The 23,637-nt window shown below is 43.6% G+C and overlaps 4 protein-coding genes across 16 annotated transcripts in view; 2 read left to right on the plus strand and 2 right to left on the minus strand.

Annotated features, from left to right (window-relative positions):
- Window positions 1-1,183, plus strand: part of ACOX2 (acyl-CoA oxidase 2) — a 19,357-nt gene extending 18,174 nt beyond the window's left edge. For both annotated transcript variants that reach the window (XM_064453607.1, XM_064453606.1), the window contains exon 15: window positions 440-1,183. In XM_064453607.1, the coding sequence (XP_064309677.1) occupies window positions 440-502 (63 nt within the window). In that variant the 3' untranslated portion in view covers window positions 503-1,183. The remainder of the gene's footprint in view (window positions 1-439) is intronic.
- A 1,010-nt stretch (window positions 1,184-2,193) lies between these two features.
- Window positions 2,194-10,519, minus strand: KCTD6 (potassium channel tetramerization domain containing 6). Of its 4 annotated transcripts, XM_064453620.1 has the most exons (4): window positions 10,156-10,519; window positions 7,977-8,056; window positions 4,800-4,908; window positions 2,194-3,593 (listed from the first exon to the last, which is right to left on the minus strand). In XM_064453620.1, exons 3-4 carry the CDS (start codon window positions 4,824-4,826, stop codon window positions 2,907-2,909), a joined length of 714 nt encoding a protein of 237 aa, XP_064309690.1. In that variant the 5' UTR covers window positions 4,827-4,908; window positions 7,977-8,056; window positions 10,156-10,519; the 3' UTR covers window positions 2,194-2,906. The 4 variants fall into 4 exon arrangements, with proteins under 4 accessions (XP_064309690.1, XP_064309692.1, XP_064309689.1 ...); XM_064453622.1 differs by lacking the exon at window positions 7,977-8,056 and having other exon boundaries at window positions 10,354-10,519; XM_064453619.1 differs by lacking the exon at window positions 7,977-8,056.
- A 4-nt stretch (window positions 10,520-10,523) lies between these two features.
- On the plus strand, window positions 10,524-14,793 carry PDHB (pyruvate dehydrogenase E1 subunit beta). The gene is made up of 9 exons (XM_064453616.1): window positions 10,524-10,814; window positions 11,003-11,110; window positions 11,182-11,244; window positions 11,323-11,358; window positions 11,447-11,732; window positions 12,487-12,597; window positions 13,216-13,307; window positions 13,727-13,868; window positions 14,232-14,793. Exons 1-9 carry the CDS (start codon window positions 10,539-10,541, stop codon window positions 14,375-14,377), a joined length of 1,260 nt encoding a protein of 419 aa, XP_064309686.1. The 5' UTR covers window positions 10,524-10,538; the 3' UTR covers window positions 14,378-14,793.
- A 715-nt stretch (window positions 14,794-15,508) lies between these two features.
- The window catches only part of PXK (PX domain containing serine/threonine kinase like), a 37,776-nt gene continuing 29,647 nt past the window's right edge, over window positions 15,509-23,637 (minus strand). For 3 of the 9 annotated variants that reach the window (XM_064453609.1, XM_064453614.1, XM_064453615.1), the window contains 2 exons: window positions 22,776-22,838; window positions 15,509-16,616 (listed from right to left, as the gene is read on the minus strand). In XM_064453609.1, coding sequence (XP_064309679.1) covers window positions 16,411-16,616; window positions 22,776-22,838 — 269 coding nt within the window. In that variant the 3' untranslated portion in view covers window positions 15,509-16,410. Of the gene's footprint in view, window positions 16,617-19,044; window positions 19,128-19,397; window positions 19,433-22,775; window positions 22,839-22,915; window positions 23,195-23,637 lie in introns of those variants that run through there. The other 6 variants (XR_010373303.1, XR_010373302.1, XM_064453613.1 and 3 more) reach the window with 6 other exon arrangements.

The following is a 23,637-nucleotide window of genomic DNA, read 5'->3' on the forward strand; positions in this document are numbered from 1 at the left end:
TTCATGGTCTTTAGCTCTTCACTTCCACTTCTTAATTCATCCATATTGTGGAGTAATGTAAAATTCTGCACAATGCAAATCGCTATCGCTCTGTTTGAAAACTCATTTTGCCTTAAGTGAGCTTTTTACTGTGGTAATCAGCAACCCTTTGAAATTCTACAGCTGAACACAAAATTTGCCTTCAGCAAACATTCAAGTTCAAGGATATTTTCTGAAGTTAAATAGTATGCTGTTCCATTTGGGATGAGTATTGTGTACTGGTTGTGAACGACAGCACATACTGTAAGGAAAGAGATCTTGCATAGCTGAAGTAGCTGGTCAGGGATTTTCAAATAGTCTAGCTTTCTATATTTCAGAGGTCACTCTTGAGAAAAAAATGATAGCCTTTTCCTTCTTCTTAATTACCACTCATTCCCTTCCATATTCTCTTTCTGAACAGATGAGCCCAGCCTATGAGAGGTATTTGAAGCCACTTCTTCACAACATGCAATCAAAAATGTGAAGGCCACAGATTTCCTCCTGTTCTTTGTGCAGCAGTACATTTATGAAGCATCAGTAATGACTAATCAGAATTAATAATCAGTTGCTTACTCACAGTTGCAACAAATATGAAACCAGATTCTTAGCCAGCCATTTGCATTTAATCAGACAGAAGCCAAAACAATACTGAGTGGTACCCACTGCTATGAGACAAACTAGTCAGAAATAGCCTAGAGTTTGCTGTTTTCTAACCTGAAGTGTCCTCATAGCATCAAAATTATGCCATTTGGCTTTCTTTTTCTAAATCCACTATATGATAAGGAAAACAAAAAACACATTATGAGCTCCCCTTCAGTGTGTTATAACTGTACAGTGCCTTCAAAAAAACCCACCACAAACAAACAAAAAACCCCATCACAAAAAAAAAAAAAACTTTACTGAAAAACCCAAGGAAGGTAAAATTATGGTCCTTGGTTTCTAGGAGCAACTTGCTCTCTCAGAACAAGAAGTATATTAGAGAGTACACCTGTTTGGACAATTAAAATAGCTCTTAACTTGCTCAGCAGTGGAGTATTCCTCACTAATGAAGATTCAGACAAAGCTGATGGCAACTCCAGTCTCCAGAATTTACTTTCCCATTAATAGAGCTGCTCATACTGTCTTTCTATAAATCCTGGGCTCCAATAAAGTGTATTATTTGGAATACTGCTTCTCTAATTATTGTACTTCATAATTATGGAAAGGGCAGCCTGATCCAGGCCAGTCATTAATTTGCTAGTAAATTAAGCATTGCAAAGAACATCTTGTGATTCTAATTCAATGCCAGTTAACACAGATATTTCTTACCACATGTTGCAGGAAGGAAAAAAACACTTTTCCTGAGCTTCATCAGTTCAGCTTTTCCTTTCCCTCTTACAGGGAGAATAAAGCTTTTACTGCCTCTTGTTACAAAGTCAAAGCCCCTACAGTGCATGATGAGAGGGAGACAAAATATGACAAATACTCCCCTGAGAGAGGCTGCCAGAGTGAGAGATGGGACAGAAAGCTCCCGCCTTCAAGAACCAGCAGCTACCATAGAAATCCAGACCCCCTCTTAAATCCCTAAAGAGCTGTGGTCTGCAGAGCCCAGAGAGCAAGGCAGTTGTGGTGAGAAACACTTGTGACAGCATTCAAGTTAGAGCATAACCAGGAATTCTATTAACAGTTATGACGAAGTGCCCAAGATAACCAGAAACAGCTAATCAAAATTGGGTAAAACTACAGAACTGGAGTGCCTTGACTTGAACATCATAGGAAACAGGACTCTACAGTTACCATTATATATATAAAGCCACTAGATAAATTGCTGACAAACCACACAATGCCACTTAGCAGCTACAAGTATTTAGGCTCTGTGTTCCCTCCATCCCTGTCCCTTTAGCCAGTACAATTACTTGCCATCCTTTTCTTAGCCATGATGCAGTTTTGAAAACAAGCTTTTTCCTATAACAATGACAGATAAATGAACAGATTAAGACAAAAAGGAACAAAGTACATCAGTAACGGAGGAGAATGGAGCCCTACCAGAGCATCTCAACTACTCTGCAGAATGGAAAACCAGGTTTGGGGTGGGGTTTTTTTGTTTGGTTAGTTTTCGGTTTTTTAAGTGTTAGAATTCTAGTAGGAAAAAAAAACCCCAAACAAAACAAACAAACAAAAAAAACCACCACAAAATAGTATTCTGTATTTCACATTTTTATTAGCTTCTTGCTGGCAGGCATTACATTTGGGAATAATATTGCACCAGGCATTAAAAATATGAATTCTACCACAGGGACATTTTGCATTTAGAATCCAATATAAATATTTCTAATTGTATTTCCATGGCTACAGATAATATTTGGTTGCTTGATTTATATGCATAGAAAGAAACAGTTGTCATAACTGTAAGAAACTGTACTTATCAAGTACTTTTAAAGGGTGGGATTTGTTTTCCTAGGATATTACAATACTGTTTATTGATTTAGAAACTAAATTAGTCTACATGATAGCAGCTTTTCCCCAACTGCATCTTAAATTGTTTTGTTTCTTGCTCCCAGTATCGTAGCATTAGACAGATTAGAAACCATTTAAACAGAGGTAATTTTAGCACTTTAAGTTGTGTCAGAATTGTGTTAATGACACAAAATACCCTATTGTACTAATTCTTCGGACTCCCTCTTTCAAACAAAAAGGTGTCTTGACTGAACAGGCACATGCATGTTTTTTCTGAACAGGACAAAAGGACAGAGCTGCTAAAGAATGAAACTCATCCAGTCCTTACTGATAAACAATAAATAGTCATATAAAAAAAGCCCACATTGTTGCTTTAGTCAAAATCCAGACTCTCTCAGGTTTACTGTCCTGTTAAGTTGCTATCCACTGAAGTGACTCCTGTGGAGTCAGAATCAGTCATCTGTTTTCCGTGCCAGTCTACAGAAAGTCCAGTTATGCTCCACTGTGTTTTCATTGGCACGCTCGCTCATATGATGAACTCTGGTGTTCCTGATCGTGAAGCCTTGCTTTGTGATGTACTCCATCAGATGGACTCTGAGTGACACTTCCTGGTGGTAATCGCATGGCCCAAAAGTGAAGGAAACCTGGCAGTCCCTGGTGTCCATCATATGCTTATTCCACTTTGTGAAGTGATTTGAAATGCCTTCCAGCAGCGAATGGACTTTCGTCGTGATAGTGAGCTGCGTGATGATTACAGCCACCGGATTGGAGTACTTGGAAAGCTTCCGGGTGCTGGACAGCTCCACCACCTCCTCAAAGGTATCCACAGGATACAGCGGCTTGGGGTCATTAAGACACTGAATTAGCGGTTCGATCTGATAGAAGTCCGCTTCCTTCCGAAGCAGGTCAAACTCCTTGAAGTCCAGTGGCAAAGTGAGCTCTGAGGTCCTTAAAAAGTTAAGAACATAACGGAAAAGTGGTCCATCCCTGTCAATAAAGTAATTGCCCTGAGAGTCCCTGGCAGTGGGGAAGTCTCCCCTGAACATGGCCCCAAGCATTGAGTCAGGATATCTCGTTAGAGTTGTGAGGGATGTCGTGTACATGTGTCCACCCACATTTAGCGTGACTGGATCAGTCATCTAGAAAGAGAGAAATCGCAGAGTTTATCAAGCCACCACAAGAAGATTCAGTCACCTCACTGACACACACGGCAAATACTGTTTGAAAACTGCAGGCTCCAGAGAGAGCCTTCTGCTATTTGAAGCCTTTAAGTGGTCTTTAAACCTGAACAAATCCAAGCCACCTAGTCACAAGGCACAACTGGGAGCTAGACAGGATGATACTTAACATTCAGAACGTGCATTTCCAGAATGTTTTAGAAATCTTAACAACTGAGCTACTATCACAGAAGTAAGTTTTGCATTTGGGCTACAAGTTTTTTTCCTATTGTACAGATGGGGAAATGAGAACAGAGAGATTTCCTGAAGAACAAGTTAGTCTGAATAAGGCCCATCATCTGTTTCCCATTCTAGAACAAACCAAAAAAAAAAAAAAATTAGCTGAGCAAGTCTTAAGCCTCTCTCTCCCCCTCAAAAGAGGATGACAGTGCAAGTACAGACACAGGACCAAGAGCTCACTATCAAAATAATCCATGCACTAGTTAAGAGGCACCATTAAAACAAGCAAACAAAAAAACCCCAACAACAACAAAAAAGAACTTTCAGCTTTTAACTCCAAAAAGATATACTTATTAGCAAATTAGCATGCTGCATAGGAGAAGGAGGCAGAAGACAAACCAGTCTGCATCAGCTTCCAGATAACACATGAGGAAGCAAGGGAGAAAGGAACATAAATCCCATCTGGCCACCAACCCTAACAACCAGGACTGAGGCCAGCCAGAGAAGACAGACATATGCATGGCAGCAGAATGTTTAAAGAAAGAGAAGAGGAGAAAAATAAGACGTGTTTGTCTAGTTTGAAACAGGGTTTACAAGGAAAATTATTTTTCTTTATAAATAAAATGAGAAAATCCTTAAAATTATATGCAGGAAGCACAAACTACTTTCAGCCTTTGTGTGTTAGGGAAACAATAACAGTGAGTTTAAGGCATCAGTTAAGTACTCACTGATTGTACCTAGGAAATACAAATCTCAGCTCTCCCCACAAATAGCATGCAAGGTGAAGCACTCCAGAGAACATAAGCAAGCTGTCGTAATGCGCACCGTTTTTCTTCTCACATGACTGAAGCTCTGGATCTACACAAGACAGATCTGGAAGGATTCTTACTGCAGGGTCTTGAAAGCCCAGTGGTACCACACAGCACGCACTTACACAGGCCCACTTACCATATATCCCCAGTCTCCATTATCCATCTGTTCCAATGCTTGAACTATGGTATTCCAAGTTTAACAGAGGGCTGCCGAAAGGATACACAATCCACCTCTTATTATCTCCCTGCAGGAAAAAGCACACACAAAAACACAAAACAAAGAACAAAACATGGCAGACCGTCAGTACCTACAAGAACAACCAAGGAGAATGAATGCTTTCTAATCAAAGGCAGGCTGTCTGCCAGGAGAGCATTCAGCTACAAAGCCACATTAGCAGGAGAATGTACAAACGAGTTTTTCCCTCCTTCTCCCTTCACACTACCCACAGGACTGCCCCTAGAGCACACGGGTAATCACTCCACCAGCTGTCTGACCATCCCAGTTTTGTTAAATAACAAGCAATGTGCCTCCAAGGATAACGTATGTTCGCAAATGGACTACCCTTCACCTGGGAAACTGTGAGTACTTTGAAAGACAGGTGTCCTTTTCCCAATTAAAAAAAGTTTATTTAGCCACCATTGAGGTCATGCATGTGATCCGCTGATATTAGTCAAAATGCCCATGGTTCTGTTTCAAAGTGCACAGAAGAATAAATCAAGCATGAAAGTCAATGAACAGTAAGAAGAAAAAAAAATTTCACTGTTGAATTACTAATTCAGTAGTGGAGAACTGCAATAGATAGCAAGAACATTGATCTACAGACAAAGAGTAAGAATGGACTTCACAGACACTTACACACTCTCAAAAGAAATTTCTTCAGGGACAAGCCAGAGGACATCAAACATGTTTTCAACACGGCTCCAACAAAAGCAATTTGAGAAGTGGTTCATGCTGTAACTTCCCAGAAGATGCTGAACTGCTGACTTGCATAACAAGGGGACTCTCTCCACACGAGCCCAGCAAGGGAAATCCACAGCCTGCATTGTGCAACTCAAGGTGGGGGAAGCAATGGCCTCAGACACCAGTGGGGATTTTCCAAATGTGGCCTGTCAACCATTTCAAGGGATGCATGGACAGGGAAGCCAGTCATCAGGAAGCCTTTATCCCTACCCAGAGCCAGCCTCTCTGCTAGAATTGCTGAAAATTTAGGTCAGTCTGTTTTAAGTAGGGTACAGATTCTCAGCTTTGTTTATTTTTACATCTTAGAGACCACACAGTTACCAAGACTTCTGCTCCCATCCTCTTTACTAGCAAACTTCAGCACACAGTCACCCAGCTAAAAGCAGCACAAAGATTTAGCCAAGCCAGAGCCCTACATTCCAGAACAACTGAAGCTTCACAGTGAATTCCCAACCAAAAAGATTACTTGCCCTTCTCATTCCCAGCAAACGAGGTCAGTCTCATTCACCACAGAAAAAGGCAGCACATCCCACCTCCCTGGGCTCTGCTGCCCTGCCTGAACCCACAGCCTGGGCACAACAGCATCCAGCACGTCAGGCCCTTGGGGACCAGCAGCACGAGCACAGCCTCAGCTGCATCTCAGATGTATTAAAGAGTAGAAAAAACAAAATCAGTATACAAAAATCATGAGGTCAGACAACAGAAGAATAAGGAATACTAAGATACAGAACTAGTCATACCAGGATCCTGTTTTTACAGATTAGAAACAGAGCATGCCTTAAGAAAGTACATTAAAGCACACCCCCAACAGCAGATAAACCTGGAATGCCAGCTCTTTTGCCAACCTCTGTAATTACTTTTTTTTTCAACTGCTCAAGAATCAAGAGGTAAATTCTTTTAGGTTTTCTTTATTTGGAGTTGTCATTCAAATATAGCTCATTAACTTTTATCAACAGTGCAGACCTTTTAAATTCCAGCACTTAAAGGTGTTACTCTGGTCAAGTACACCACCAGTATAACAGGGAGATGCATTAAAACCATAGGAGAGACTGGTACATGTTTCTGATATTCAAGGAAAACATTTCCCTGAAAGTGACATGATGCAGCCAGACAGAAACTTCATTGGTAATCATGATAGAAGAGATGTGCAGTCTTAATAAAATTAACTGGAATTATAAATTCAGAATATTTCAAAGACAGACAGATGTCCACCAGAGTTATTTAAAAGGGTGGACAAATACTATGTTATTTTGGTCCGCATCACAGTCCAGCTACAGATGAATCAAGACTTTATCAGGGAAAGAAACTGATGACACCACCTGTCTGTACAAGGGCCTGAACTAATCTTTGATCACAGCACTGCCATGTAACACCAGAGTGAATAATTTACAAGAGCAATTAGCTGAAACAAACTGAGCCCTCAATACGTATGTGGCATCGAGAAGTCTCACTGACCTTTGCATAAGGACCCAGAATCACTAGGCACGCACAGACTTCCCTGGCAAAGCCAGTGCTGGGGCAAGATGCACAACACAAGGGGATGGTACCGGGAGGCCATCCTAAAACGCCTGAGTGTGATCACAACTACCCGCCGGTTTCCTCATTAGCCTGCAAGGTCTGAATTTCTAGACAACTTCACAGGCAAAAATAGCTCTGTTCAGGTACAACCTGATATAAGGGCTAGCAAACCACATCACAACCAGGGTGGCGATGTATGCCCTTCATGACATACAGCCTGTCAACGATGCTTTAATTTCTTCCTGAATGAAATACAGTGATGCACTGGTGGGGTTGGGCAGAAACTCACTCCCATCCATACCCTGGGATGGACAGCCTCGAGCCAGCTATTGTCCCCGTGTCACACAACAACATACCGCACGCAGGGACAGCCTTGCTAACGTGGCTACTCATGTCCAGGCAGCAGATACAGATGACATGCAGCTGTAGCCCAAGACAGCCTACCTTTAATAGCCATAAGAAATACTCATTTAAGATGAAATTCAGCCAGACAAACTGCTGACACCATTTAAATCAAACAGGATGTCATTCTCTGGCGAGAGCAGAAGCGCAGTGATTGTGTCAAACCACAGTCCTGCTTTCGTTACACTGCTTCTGCAAACAGGGAGAAGATATCCAGCGTTAACACAGACATCACAGCTGCTGCCATAGCCCAGCACCAAGCACATCCAAAACTAGAAAGGCACAATGAGAAGCAAGTACCTTTGAAGAAAAGCACTCAACTCACCATTTTATACTTAATACGCCAAACGATACCTGCTTTTATAAAATTCTCACTCTTATTTTATATATTATGACTCAGAGGATTACATGGCTATTTACCAGCAACACTACCTGTTGCAAACAGGTAGTCCCAGTAACTTCAGCAGGGCTTCTCCCAGAACAGAGCAGCTAACGTGCAACCATTTTGGAAGCTGAAATTCAGAGAAAGCAAGTGAGAGTCAAGTGACCATCTGCATCTGTGAACACACACACACACACGAACAGGCCCAGGGGATGCCAGCAGCACTGCTGGGACCACGTGCACTACGTTTGGTCAAAGCCACAGGCTGCACACTGCACCTGGAGAAAATCATAGTGATTGTGTCATATGCAGTTACTTAAAGGAAGAGCAAAAATACACCTAATAATAGTTAAAAGTGGGGAGGCACGCACCACCTGATTTGCTCTGAACATTTTTCATCTAGTGTTTCCAACAAAAGAGTTAAAGGATTTACTTGTGGCACTAGTCTTTGGTATCAGTTTGGTATCAATATGAAGACACAAGCTGTTTAACCTCCACACAAACTGTTTAACCTCAATAGTTACCTTAGATTTCCAGGTCAATACAGAGTTGACAGGAATTCTACAAATGGCAACGTAAAAATTGAAAAGAGCAAAGCTAGGACTCATACAGATGAATATACTTGGTATTTCAAGCTACTCACCACTTGGTGAGCTCCCTGCCTCTCATATTTAGATCTCCAAAGATCAGAAAAAGAAAACCCTGCCCTCAGCACAGCTACCCTGTACATGGACATTCTCTCTATTCCCCAGCCAGCCATCACATTTGAAAGACAAGTTTTTATTGTAAATCGTTATCAGTGACTCACCTGAACTGACCAAAACTAAGCTAGCACCAGTGATGGCTGTATTCTACCAAACTGTACAGCAAGATGATAATCCTGCAGAGCAAATCCATGGGGATCCAGCACTGTGCCACCCTAACCACAGGAGCAAGGAAGAGGCAAGCTCTTAAAACAACCAGTTACTGAATCTTCTGGTAATTCAGCAGATCAGCTTCACTAAAGAAAGCATCCATCACCTTCTACACACATCAAGTTTATAATTTTTAATAAACTGTATTAGTCATTAACTTAGTTCTTGCTTTCCTTTAGTTGCTTTTTACTAATACTTAGTCTTTACCTCAGGCAGGATGGAAAAATGCTCACACTAGCCACTCTGCATTTTCACTCCTCTATGTCTAATTGCTTCACTATAAATTCCAAGCTCCTGAAGTTTCCTTCCCTCCCCTGAATAGCTCTACAACATCCTGGTTTAAATCCAGGTTCCGAACTCTTATTTTAACTGCTACGTATCTGAAATGTCCCCATCACAATATTACTGTGGCCCTCCTCTCACAAGAGCCAAAAGAATACACTTGTATCTAGCCCAGTCCTGCTGGCAGAACCCCAGCACCCAGGCTTTCAGCACCCACAACAATTGAGTTTTCCCCATGTACATTGCTTCTCTGAAACTAACTGGCGGTTGTCTCTAAACAGTTCTGGAGGAAAGCAGGTGTCAGAAACATGAGCCTCCCTGCACACACCAACAGGGCTCGGCACACACACGGACCAAGGAGTAACAGGGAGACGGGCAGAAATCCTTCCTGCGACCCCTGGCCAGGGAGGGGCCCAGGCCTGCAGCAGGAGCCGGGAAGTGCCAGTTTCCATCACAGAGGAGCCAGAGAGCTCATGGTGGAAGAACTCCCCAGGATCACAATGATTCAGCAAAGATGCTAGAAATGAACCCAGGCATTTTGTCTCCCCCCACTGCAAGGGACTCAAGACCCCATAGCCTCAGCCCGGCCCAAAGCAGTGCCCCAGCTCTGCCTCCTCTCCCCGGCGAAGCAGGAGGCCCCACTTCCCTCCCCACACCCCCGAACTCCCCCGCCAGAGTGCACCGCCCGGCTCCCGCCCCAGCACCTCCCCGCTCCCGCCCTCAGCCCGGCCGGGAGCAGGACCCGGGCACCAGCTGTCCCGTCCCCGCCCTCACACCGGGGCCGGCATCCTACCCCGCAGCCCTCCCCCGCTACCGAAGATAGCAGGAGCACGACCCCGCACCCTGCCCCTTGCCCCCACGTGGGACGGGGCCGTTCGGCCTTAACATGCTCCCCCGCAGGGGGTGCGGGCACCCCGCGCCACACGGGCCACGGCCGCCCGGCCGCACACTGCTCCGCTCCCCCGAAGCACGGCAGGCCCCGGCCGCCCGGCCCCACACCCCCAGCCCCGAGGTGGCCCAGCCCGGCACTCACAGGCAGCTCCCGGCGCTGAGGCAAAGCCCGGCAGCGGCGGCGGGAACGACTAAGCGCGATCGCGGAGTTGAGCCGCCGGTGCGGGCGGGGGCGGAGCGAGGGGGTGTGCCCTAACCGAGCTACGCCCCAGACCACGCCCCTTTGGGACGGCGCCGTTGGGGGGGAGGGCGAGGCGCCTCAGCACCACCTCACGTTCACCTCAGGGCCGCCAGCCCAGTGACCGCGCCCGGCGCCCGCCTCCGCGGCGTCACCGAATGGGTTGGGGGCGAAGCCGCGGCCGCGGGTGGGTCGGTTGAACCCGAGCCATACGCCTCCGCTTCAGCGCGGGGCGGGCGCACAGTTGTACCCGGCCACCGCCACTGGACGGGGGAGACGGACCGGAAATGGCGTACAAAGGCCGCGCCGCCCGCCGTCGCGCTGGCAGGTTCTCGCGAGAGCGTGACGGAGGGGGAGTGACCGGCTCGTCAGCGGCGGCGCATGCTGGCGCCGCTCCCTCCGCGCTAGAGGACACGGCCAAGATGGCGGCGTCTGCGGCCGCACTGCGGCACCTGGGCGCCTGCCTCGGCCGCCTCCCGCCGCGGGGCCGCGCCGCCGGACGGTTGCAGCAGCAGCTGCAGCAGTGCAGGGGGATCCGCCTCTCCGCGCCCGCCCCTATACAGGTAGCGGGGCCGCTGTGGGGAGGGGTTCCCCGAAAGAGGGGGTGGGGAAAGGGGCTCGTCCCCCTCAGGGGAAGCGGCCGAGGCGGGCGGGCGCTGAGGCGCGGTGACTCCCCGCGTCCCTGGCGTGTGGGGAGGCTGGCGGCTGCGGGACGTGCACCCTGTCCTGCCCGGCTGCCGGTGTCTTGTAGGTGACGGTGCGGGACGCCCTGAACCAGGCGCTGGATGAGGAGCTGGAGCGGGACGAGCGCGTTTTTCTGCTGGGCGAGGAGGTGGCCCAGTACGACGGCGCTTACAAGGTGCGTGGATGCCGTTACCCGGCCGGGAAAGGGCCTCAGGCCAGCCCTGACTACTGTCTCCCGCTCTGCAGATCTCCAGGGGTCTCTGGAAGAAGTACGGGGACAAGAGGGTGATCGACACCCCGATATCAGAGGTACGGCTGCCCACGTCTCCTACCTTAGCGATGCCTTCATCAGCCCTGGTGCTTACCCTTGGTTTTCTTCTCTTTCAGATGGGCTTCACAGGAATTGCTGTTGGTGCTGCTATGGTTTGTAAACTTGCATTCCTTCTGAATTAAACATTTAAACTATTTGTATGTAAAAGCATACTAATATATATTTTACTATATTTAACAGGCAGGATTGAGACCAGTGTGTGAATTCATGACATTCAATTTCTCCATGCAAGCAATTGATCAGGTTATAAACTCTGCTGCCAAGACCTGTTACATGTCTTCAGGATCAATTGCTGTTCCCATCGTCTTCCGCGGCCCCAATGGGGCATCAGCTGGAGTCGCTGCTCAGCACTCTCAGTGCTTTGCGGCTTGGTACGGGCACTGCCCGGGACTGAAAGTTGTTAGTCCTTGGAGCTCAGAAGATGCCAGAGGTCTGCTGAAAGCGTCGATCCGGGACGATAATCCAGGTGAACACAGGCAGATCACAGCAATACCTAGCACTCAGTCCTGAAAAGAATGTCTGTTTTCCCTTCCTGCCCCATTTAAAACAAAAATTACTGTTAAATCCTAAAACACTTAAGGTTGTTTTATTGCAGCTTTGAGGTACTCAAAAAGGCAAGGAAGTATTGATTCACATACTTAACTTCTTCCCAACAGGTACATGGCTTGCTAGCAGTAGACTCTAATTCTGTGCTGTAGCTGGCTGCATAGCTTTAATGTTTGTTTGGTACCAATCAGGAAACTTAGAAGAATTATATATGAATCTATCATAAAGGTGTTAAAAAGGATGAAGGTGATTTAGGATGAGTTCCTGCACATGCAATGTCTGTGTAACTCATTCTTACAGATCATGAAACTCACATGATAAATTCAGAATGTCATTAATGAAAAGCAGGGAAACCTTTGCCCTTATTTCTCATAAATATGCATGCAAAATCTAAGACCTTTCTAAAACTAGCTATTCTTCTGTCATGTACCAAAAGTTAAATATTTGATCTCATTTAAGACTAATTGTAGACAATTTTAAAAATAATTCAGCATTGAAGTAAAGACTGTGATTTTTTTTTTGTGTTTATTTTTCATTGCTTCTGCAAACATCCTCAAGTCCTTGTTGCCTGGATGGGCTTAGTATCTTGAGCTAGTCTGCTGCAGTACCATTAAGTATCAGTACAGTTCTCTGCCTGCAGATGTGCACATTAATCCAATTGTGTTTTCTTCTAGTTGTGATGCTGGAAAATGAATTACTCTATGGTGTTCCCTTTGAAATGTCTGAACAGGCACAGTCAAAGGATTTTATTGTTCCTATTGGAAAAGCTAAAATAGAAAGGCAAGGTAAGCTGAGAATACAATTTGTTTCCTTATTAACTACTTGGGGACTTTTTTTCACCTTTTTGCTCTTCAGATGACTGCTGTCGTGGAGCACAGAAAAATATTTCAAGTCTTAAGTGTTGAAATGTTATTTTATCCTTCAGTATACGTAATTGTTCTGTTGCCTATACAAAGAAAAAACACTTGATTCTCTGTATCTCATCTAAAACCTGCACCTTTCTAAAAGATTTGTTCCTTAGTATAGACATGTCTGAAAAACCATTTTCCTCACCGTAGTGATTTTTGTCAAAAACAGAAGAGATCACTGGAATATTTCAGCTCATTTGTTCAGAATTTACCACTGAATTATATGAATGTTTGAAAAGGATAATCTGAAAACTATACTTAGTGTCTCCTCACTTCTCTGAATTAAAGGGTGAAGTTGCATCTTCACATAGTCCACTCTTCATGCTATGTAGGGGCATAGAATACTTAGCATTTCAAATAAATTTAAGGAACTTAAATTTACAGGAGGATCCTAACATTACCTTCAAAGGAGCCTCAGGGCCAGAGAAGAGCTTTAAATCTCAAGGTGGTTTTGGTTTTTTAATTTTCTTTTTTTAACACTCGTTTCTGTTCTAGGAACTCATGTTACATTAGTGTCACACTCAAGACCTGTTGGACACTGTTTGGAAGCAGCTGCTGTACTGGCCAAAGAAGGTGTAGAGTGTGAGGTGAGTGGGGTTGCTGTTGGTTTTGTCTCTCCCTGGAGTGGGAAGAAAAGCAGAGGTTCTTCTCGTTCAGGCTGTGCAAAACATCAGTGTAATAACTACAAGCTTCTTGTATTTGTAAATGCCTTAACAGTCAGTGAGCGCGTTTCACATTTCTGCATTTGATCTTTTAATCACAAAATTGAGGCAGAACCTAATGATTTTCTAGTTGACCTTGCTGCATATGGTAAGCAGAACAATGACAGTAGGTGTTAATATGGTCATACCTCGATACAGCGAGACTCAGCTATCTGGGATTTTCCAGGAGCCACCAGAAACAGTCTCTGCCAGGATAAAAAGTTATTAAGTTTTGTCTTGAAAGTCGGAGTGGAAGAAAGTGCTAAAGGACAAAACTCAGTCTCCGGGTTTTTGGTTTTTTTCAGGTTATAAATCTGCGTACCATTCGGCCAATGGATATTGAAACAGTGGAAGCCAGCGTTGTAAAGACAAACCATCTTGTAACTGTAGAAGGAGGTTGGCCACAATTTGGAGTAGGAGCTGAAATCTGTGCCAGGATCATGGAAGGTATGAAGTTTTGAAATACACATGTTCATCTCAGTCCCTAGTCTAAATCCTGACAACCTCTTGATGAAGCCAGATGAAGGCAAAGTCGGCTTGAGCCAAGCTGCCTTGCTCTAGAGATTTTCACAGGGTGGATCCAGCTCATACTCTGTTGCAAGTTAATTCTTACCCCAGGAACTTGACTATGTGAGAAGCAGGATGGAAACATTTTGTCTAAACTGTAGTACATGAAGGTAAATGAGCAGGGACAGCACTCTCTGGAATGTTAGAGCTACAGGAACAAAATTGTTTAAATAGATTAAGATTCAAAACAAAGCAAGAGAAAACTGTAGTGCATGGCAACCTGACAACTGTCTTCTGTTTCAGGATCTGCCTTTAACTACCTGGATGCTCCAGCTGTGCGTGTTACCGGTGCAGATGTCCCTATGCCTTATGCAAAAAATTTAGAAGATAACTGCATACCTCAAGTGAAGGATATAATATTTGCAGTGAAGAAAACTTTGAACATCTAAGTTGTAAATACATGTTTTAAAGTCCTGCTTTAAAAAGTGTCAGTGATGTAGGGCAAGTTGTATGCATAACTCTGTTGTATAGCTACTTGAACTTTTGTACAGTGGGAAAAGTATAGTGACCTCCCAGAATATTTATATGGGGTTATCCTCTAAGCCACACTTCATATAAGTAACAGTGTGGTAGCGCTTGTTTGTTCAACGGCACAAGTGGGTTGGTGGTATTGTATGTGGAGAAATCCAAATCTAAATTCAGAGTGAGGTAAAAAATCCTCCATTTGTGCTTGGCTTGTAAGTACCAGACTGGCTGCGGTGGTGGTGGTGAACTACAGCAAGCAAAAGACCAGCCCTGGGATGCTGTACAGCTCTCCAGGAGCCCATGGTCACAAGGCTGATTAAAAGTGAATGATCAAACTGGAGTGAGTGAAGCCTTGTTTTTCAGTTCGACAGTTAAGTGCAACTATCTGCGCAAAGTGGCTCTGGAAGCCTGCGGTATGGGCTAAGAGATGGCAAACATGTTTAGTTTGAAGAACACTCCACCCATGCAGGAAAGGTTCTGCATGAGGGCTTAAACAACACTCCTGATCCTCTACAGTATGTGATAGGAAACACTACCTAATTTTTCTTCACTAGCTGCCACATACAGTGATAAAAATACTTGCCCGGATGCTTTACTGCATCACATGGGCTCACAATGGCACGCTCAAACTATAGTTCTTACAGTGCAAAATAAGTTATTTTATTCAGACACACCAAGCTTGGGTGTGCAGCAGCAGCACAGATTGTGTTTGAGGAGCTAGGAAACAGGAAAGACTGGGAAATAGCCTTTAGGCAGTCACCGCATGCCAGGGTTTAGCGAAGGGACTAGTCCTGAGAGGCAGGGAAAGCGCCACTAGGCTTTGTTCAGCAGCTTCTGGTACAGAGTGGAATCAGCAGCGTGGTTGCTCTGCACCCTGGGGAGGCTGCCTTTCTGCTGAACTACTGGAGAGAAGATACTGACCTCTGTAAGTAGGCAGACGAGCATGGGTCCCATCTCAGTCAAGGGCCAGGAATGCCTTTCAGGGTGCTGTTTCTTTCTTAGGAAGTCTGGCTTGCAGGTGAAATCCTAGCTGAATATACCCACCACCATGCTGCTGAAGGAATTCCATTAACATTTTAATAAAAATGACCGAATATCACAGGTTACATGAAACTTTGTACAGACATTCTCTGCATAGTAACAAAAACTGATGTACTTGAATTTTAAAAAATGGATTATCTATAATCCTTTAAAGTGCAATTTGTTTAAGGTTTTAAATCAAAAAGGTTCTTTCAATAAAGTTTCAGCTGTAGAATTAACTTGAAGTAACTTTGTGTTTAACCAAATCATGAATAATGTCCCAGTGCCCTGTTAACTCCCATTTCAACTGTTCCCTTATTTAAAAACACTTTCCCTTTGAGTTACAGGTAGGATGTCCATTTAAACATGTTTAATGAAACAGCATTTTTACTCCACCAGCAAATATGGTGGGAATAAGATGCAATTCTCCAGTTCCCTCACCTGTGCAGTACACTTCAAGGGTTGAGGGGGAGAGGTGTTGGATCATCTGAAAAACAACTCGCTGATTCAGTGCAGCCAAGAATTGAGTTACAACTGCATGAAAAGTGTTGAAAAACTGAGCAGACTAAAACTACATTCCAGCAATTTGAAAAAAAAGGGGTGGAATAGAGCTAGGAAAAAAAGCATTAATTCATCATGATTATGGTCATTCCTATTTTCAGATTTTTATTCTGCTATATAGAAGTTGCTGTACCCCTGAAACTCTAGTTAGAGAACAAAGTTCTTGAAACCAAGTAAAGAATGGAGTACTTATCACAGCATGGCAATGCAATTCAGACAGGGCAGCGCTGCTATTGGAGAGAAGCTGAAATAGGGGCAAACGGAGCTACAGCATGATTAGCTCCTATATGCTGGTGGATCAGTTGCTGAGGAGGGCCTTGTTCCTGGACAGCACAGGAGGGGGACAGAGAATTCAATTCTGGTGTGACCAGTGGCCTCAGCTGATCCTGGGAGCGCTGTAATCGCAGGTCTGTGTTTTCTTCAGAGTTCCTTTCTGAAAGTTTTGAATGGAGCTGAGTAGGGCTCCTCGGCTTGCACTGACATCGGGCCGTGAGCTTGGCTGCGTTGGCACCTCTGTAGTCGGAGGAGGAGCTGCTGGTGGCGGGGGCGGCGGGGGTGGTGCTGGGGGTATCGAAGATGCTCCTGTTGAGTTGAGAAGATGTAGTTTGATTATGCCAAGGAGGTCCTGCTGCAGAGCACTGCAGCTGCTTAGCTGGACTTGGCCAGTCCTGCCTGAGTCACGTCACTCCTTGAATGCCAGTGGAGTGTGAAGAACAGAACAGATGAAAAATGCCAAAGGGATCAAATCCCTCTACCTGCAGGTGAGTTGTGTCATCTGAGACACCTCTGAAACAAAGCCTGAAGTGCCTCAGTACTTGTAGGGGATGCAAAACATGACTCAAATGTGATCTTGCACTGAGGGAAATGGAGAGCACTTAACAGGACTTCTCAGCCTCAGCTTCTCCTGTTTCTCCCTAGTGAAGCAGTTTGCTCTTTGGGTCACGAACAGTAACAAAGACTGGAAGCAAGTATTGCTGCCTGTTCTTATTTACATGACTAACTTTACATTCTTACAGAGGACCACATCGCTGTAGTATTTGCGATGACTGCTTGGTCACATTATACCCCGTTTCTAAAGGACTAACTGCAGATAGAGTTTTCTGGAAGTGTTTTACACTTCCACAGTACTGTCAGGCTTTCTCCAAACATGTTGTAACAAACACTTGTTTCACAGGCTGAATGAATCACAACAACCTGCCACTCAGACTGGGTGCCTGCCTCACGTGTTCCCACGGGTCACCTTTGCACTCTGGCCCTTGCTTTCTACCCCAGTCACATCCATCTCATGCTTCACATCATGCCTCAGCCTCCATGTCCATACTCCCTGGGAAGCTGGAGCCCACAGGGGTGCATGCAGGCAGCCAGCCCAGCAGTGAGGGCCTGCGTGGAGGTGTTTCCTGGCAGTTCAGATCCAGGCAGGTGGCCTTATTTGCCCCAAGCAGCACTCCCAAAGACCCTGATCTCATGCAACTCTGCTGCTGCACATTGCAATGTCATTTCTACACAAGTATAATCAAAACATTCGGGTAGGAGTAAGAGCTAAGGGCTTCAGAGGTCTACACTTGCTGTTCTGCAAGACATCCATGTGAAGGTGGCATTTGCAGCCCATCACCAGCTATATTGGGAATAACGGGCCTGCCTTGTCTCATGTATTCTAGAATGAGTAGGGCCATAATGATTAATATTTTAGAACTATTCAACAATGAATTTTAACTCCATCTAAATCATGAGTTATTCCATAGTAAGACTAGAGAGACAAATGGCATCTAGAGTCTAACACTTGCTTACAGTAGCTCTAACCTACAAAGAGGAATATACTAGTAAGTGGCAAGAACGACGGTACTGAAGGACAACAAAGCAAAACTGCTATGAAGTAAGCAAATACCAAGCAGTTAAAGGACATTACGCCACATGGACTCAATGCCTTGGGGCCATCTAACTTATTCAAATCTGCTTTTTACACTAGCCAAAGACATCAATTCATTTATTATCAGACCAAGAACAGTTGAAGTAACCACTTTTGTGGTTAAAGTGGTCAGAGCAGAACACTGTAGGGCTGGTGTACCAACGCTACCACCAAACTGATCAGATGAACTGCTGTAAAAGAGCCAAGACCAGCTAATCGTAAATGAAATGGCTTGAAAGAGATGCAAGACCTGCAGAGAGCAAAGACAAGATTTTTGGCTGGAGCTGCAAGGTGAGGTTGAAGAGGCTATGCAAGTAGCTGTGCAAGATGCAGCACAGAATGACCATGAAGACAGTGGCCAGGACTCTGCCTGGAATACAAATACAAAAGTATCATACACAGTGAAAGAAGGTACACATTTGGCAGAAGTGCAAAAAAGCCAGAGTGCTAAGATCACTAACTATTATTAGGTCAAGATTCTATCTGTTATCTTCAAATTTTGCTTTGGTTATTTTACAACAGGGGCACAAAGACAGGGAAGTAGGGGGAGAGGCCACCTTCCTTCAGGAAATTTGTTAAATTCCTCAGGACTAACTACTATTGAAATTGAGCTGTGATAACATACAGTTGTGACACCATACCGCTGAACTCTTGGAAGACCAATTACAGACAACAATACTCCTACACCTGAGCTCTGCCTTAAAACGTAAATGCACACAGGTTTTTAGGATGGTATCTGACTAGCTACGAGCATTACACATGGAATGCATTAATGAAGAGCACGGTTCTGAAAAATCTCAAATCAGTTAATTTTAATTAGTCAGTGAAAACCAAGCTGTCCTTCCCTTCTTGAAACGAGTAGTGCAAAGGAAATCTTAATTCACGCTGGAGTACTCATATGCAGTTACATCTACAGATTAAATTGTTCTGTCCAATAGTGACAGATGTTTTTTCTAGTAAATACAGGAAAATATGAGACAAGTGCTCAGTTCTAACTTTATAGCTATAGACCTTTCCGATATATATATTGGAAGAAGTTGCCCGCAAACACACATTTTACTCATTCATGCAGTTTAAGAATAAAACACTCAAACAAGAACTTACCAAGGGTTTTTTACAGGGACATTTTTGTTAAGAGAGTGTGTTAAAAGGAATGGGAAGTAAATCAGATGCTGTAAACTTGATGCCTGAATTGAAACAAAAACTTAATTATGAATTTAAAGTGACAGTAATTGTGCAAACAGCATTAAAAAGTTGGCTGAGAATGGGATGCAAATAAGAAAATCATTTTAGTGATAGAGTTTTTAAAGATGCTGTATTTCATTATAATAATCCATTAGAATGTTCAGATCTTTTTCTTCCATGCCCTCCCGATACTAAGCAAGTTCAAGATTTGCATTCAACTTTCCCATACAGAAACAGAGCATCTTTAAAGAGATAAATCAGCATTAGCTTACTTTTCCGAAAATTCACGTTCAAAATGATGCATGCTCTATTGAAGACAGCAGAGAAAGAGAGAGGACACAAGTTAATCATCCAGTTCTCGTGTCAAAGTAGAAAAACAGATAACTGTTAGCTGAAAAGTTAGTACAAAAATCAATACACTCTTATTCACTGACAAATACAAGGATAGCAGCTTGGCTATTTCATACGACAAACACAACACTTTGATTCTGAATAACGAACCACAATTTTCCATGCTATAAGCATTATTATACTTGATGAACAAATACAACACGTTTTCAGTTGCACATGCCATAATTCAAGCTTTACAGGATTAAAGTGCATTTAGAGAGATTCAGCAAGAAATCTGCAGGAAGATTAGCCAGAGAAGACAAAATCCATTCAGTTCAAAGAACACTTCCTGTTGTACAAACACCTGTACTTACACTTACACTCCATGGATCAGAGACACTCAAGAACAGCACTTGCTAAAGCATTCAAATTGTCTTACAGCAAGGTAAAGAGCAGAAAAGATGCACCATATGGGTGTCTATGAAACGTATGTCATACTGAAGGATTCAGAACAAGTGGCACAGAAAATGATAGCTAAAGTACAACTCTCTCACTTTTATTCCCGCAGGGAAGCAAAAAAATTGTGCCCTCAAAACTCTTCTCTAATGTAAGAGATCTCGCTGGTATTTTATGGGCTTACTGGATTTAAAGAAGATGCAGTTAAGTTTTAAATAATCCACACCACAGTGTTCTGCATCCCTTCTGATCCTAGCCACAGCTCATAGCCTCAAAGAAAAATAACAGATTTTCAAGAAAGCAAAGAATTGTGCAAGGGGAAAAAAAAAAAAAAAAACCACTCAAACATTCAAGGGAGAATGCCAGAAACACGGAAAGTTACATTAGAATCACTTTCCACGATCTAAACAATGTATTTCAAAGATGATATTTAGCTGGGTGTCTGCAACAAAACCAGCCCAAAACATTCTAGTCAATGAGAAAAGCCCATGAGAGCCTACATTTCTAGTAGACACATTTCCCCTCAAAGCAGGGCATGCACTCGATCCTGCAGTTGCAGCTATCATTATGAAGACAGCTGAAGGCAGCCATCATTTTCTTTCTTAGTATGTTTTGCACTGACTATACCAAGCACTCTACTGCAAGCCAAGTCTCACATGGCCTTTGTTCAGAGACAAAGCACTTTTCAACCTGTGAGAAACCCCCTGAACAAGGTTACTTCCCCAGGGCCTGTCAGCCTGCAGCCCATCCCCCTTCTGGTCAGTGTGTCTGGCTCTGCCCATACCCACATATTACATTGATTTGGGTGGTTACAGGTCAGGACAAGGGCAAGGGCTTCCGTTGGGTACACTTTTTCACATCAGCCTTCATTTTGCCATGGCATCGTATCAGTGAGATGCTTTGACGTGCCATGATTCTAACACAACCACGACCAAACCAGAAAGACAGACTGAGAGCCTCATTCTCTTTCTGACAGTCATCTCACCACACCGATACCCACGAGCAATTTTGGTTTAGAATTAAATATCCTTTGTAAGTACAAGGAAACTGGAAGAGAGAGACACAAGCTATAGCTCCATCAGTTGTCACAAAGAAAGTCCCACCATGGGGCCAGTGAGTCTTTCAACAAGTCATTACTAGCATACTTGCTTAGAATAGCTAAAACTACAACATTGCTGGTGGAAAAAAATAATCAAGCATGCTGGACTTTTAGAGGTAATATCTGAAGTTTCTTCTATGAATTCTACTCAAAAAAGCATTTCTGAAATGGTGACACTTGCCTTTACACTTGATCAAATGCATCAGTGTCATCAGCACACTAAAGCACTTTCTAGTGTGAATGCAGTAGGGCAATGTGCACTATGTCAAACAGGGCTGATCACCACGAGTCACCAGAATCATTCTGGCAGCAGGATGACTGACACACTGTGACAATGTAATCCGAACAGCAGCCAAGTTTTGAGCCCCAACTTGAGCCGTTCTTAGCCATTTGAGCCACGTGTACACATAAACCTGCATCACATGCTCAGAACTTGAAAAAGCTTTCAATCAAGTTCCAACACACTGAAGTCAAAAAGTAAGTAAAGGCAGTTTTACTGCAGAAAAAAAAAAAGTTTTCTAAACACCTGTCCACTTTGGAGGCATAAGGTTTTCTTTTGCATTTTCAGCTACTTCCTTTTTAAAGCACACAGAACTTGAAGTAAACCCTCCAGCTATGAGTCAGTACGTCTAGAGAACAGCGCTGTTATTGTGCAACACAATAACGGTTATTATCTTGTTTAGACTAACTGGGAGAAGTTAGTTCATAAAATATACACTTCAACATACCCTCAGCTTGAAGGAGAAGTGACCAATTTGAATTTCGGCATGATCGATTTCAATTATATCACACAGACTGCAGCATCCTTTGAAATACCATCCACAGCAAACACAAATTTGATTGCATCGCTTCAGTTAACAAGTTGTGCTGTGTAGAAAGTTCCTGGGACTAGGAATGATACAGCATGAGTCATCATAACAAGCAGCAATGCTATAGACTGCTTCCCTTCTACAAATGTATTCTATTAACACCGGTTGCTGTTAACATTTGCCAATGCTCCTCTTCTAGCCTTTCAGACTGAAGCATATCTACTACTGCTCAATACTCAGATTTGTAATGAAGCTTTCATGAACATTTCTGTTGCCCACTCAAGCAGATTCTTCATCACTTCCCACTGCCTGTCCTAAACATTTGCAAAACTGTTTGCACAGGTATCCAGCAAACTGGAAGAGGGAACTGGACAAAAAACAAACAAAAAATATTTTTAACCTGCATCAGTTTCTGACTTGTTCCTACCAGTTCTACTGGTGTCATCAATGGGCTGTGGCAGAACGGGAGATTTTGACAGCCTAAGCCACTGAATTTGTCATACCCAAAATTCCTGAAACTACATCACAGCAGTATGGGCATAAAGAGACAATACACAAAAACAAGGGATCAACAAAGAGTCAACAGACCATTAACATCAGAACAAATCCACACTGGAACATGAGGGCCAGAAAGTTGTCTGGAAAGTAGCAATGTCAGTAGGACTGGAGTAATAGAGACTCTGAAGCAAGCACTTACACTCTATGGGTAAATCATATCATGTGTGTCTCAAGAAAGGTTATTAACTGAAAAAGAACAGTATAGAAAGGTTCTCTATGGCCCTCAAAAGAGAGCAAATGCCCACACTCAGGGTGACACATAAGATAAATGTCATCTCTGTTCCATCCTTGAAAACCACCATCCCTTAACCATCCTTAGGAATAACACTCACAGTTGCAGGGATGGGGGAATAAAAAACAAAGAAAGAGACAGACACTGTAATGACTCTTGAACTTACCTGCTGTAGAGGGCGGAGTGGGGGATGATGGAGATGTTAATGGGGAACTCGCCCCAGAGCCTGCTAAATAAAACAACAGTCTAGTAACTAAAGCTGCGACATTAAAATTCAACACATCCAGACAAGACAGATTGTTGGAAACTGGCCAACTTTATTGACTGAAAATCCAATCCTGCTTCCACTGAAATCTTGGGAAAGATTCCCATTCATATGAACAGTGTCACTCAGACCCGATCTGAACAGAGAGACTTAACAGTACACAGTATCAGAGGAGGTCCAAACACATAAGAAACACACTCAACAGTATTCCTCAATGGGAAACACTTCTTTTCTGTTGCTTAGGCTGTTGGATTTCAGCGTCCAAATTCTGTTCTCCTTAAGAGTTGTGCCACTGCATGGATGGCAACCCATTTCTCCTTCTAAGAGATGATTTTCAGTCAGTTGCTGTACTCCACAAGTTACTCTGATATCTGACTATTCCACAATAGGCTGCTTATGGACACATTTTAGCCAGGCAAGTCAGCTCTGTTAAACTGTTTGCTAGTACCAACCATTTCTTTTAACTAAATGAAGACCTGTCAAGGGCTCTATTGTTTTAGAATATGGCACTGAAGCTGCAATTGAAGAGGTAATTTTCTCATTCATCTTAACACCTTACTATGGAATACAGATCACCACAGAGTTTCTCCCTGAAGGCTGCATTATTAAATCGCCCAAATAATGGATGTTGTTATTATTCCAGTCAAATGTCAAAAAGAATGAAGAGACTGATATTTTTTTGGAGGAATGGAGCACAGAAGAGAGGACATATTGCTTTATATTAGGCAGCTGAAAATCTAACACTGATAATATTTTTCAGCCC

The sequence above is a fragment of the Phalacrocorax carbo genome, chromosome 6 (assembly GCF_963921805.1).
Source record: "Phalacrocorax carbo chromosome 6, bPhaCar2.1, whole genome shotgun sequence".
Taxonomy (NCBI): Eukaryota; Metazoa; Chordata; class Aves; order Suliformes; family Phalacrocoracidae; genus Phalacrocorax; species Phalacrocorax carbo.

Coding starts and splice junctions, on each gene's coding strand:
- KCTD6 (XM_064453622.1), bottom strand. CDS start 4,826: ATGGATAATGGAGACTGGGGATATATG. Junction 3,594..4,799: donor ATGGAGACTGGGGATATATG/GTAAGTGGGCCT, acceptor CTCTCTTTCTAG/ATGACTGATCCAGTCACGCT.
- PDHB (XM_064453616.1), top strand. CDS start 10,539: ATGGCGTACAAAGGCCGCGCCGCCCGCCGTCGCGCTGGCAGGTTCTCG. Junction 13,308..13,726: donor AAGAAGGTGTAGAGTGTGAG/GTGAGTGGGGTT, acceptor GGTTTTTTTCAG/GTTATAAATCTGCGTACCAT. Junction 13,869..14,231: donor CTGTGCCAGGATCATGGAAG/GTATGAAGTTTT, acceptor CTTCTGTTTCAG/GATCTGCCTTTAACTACCTG.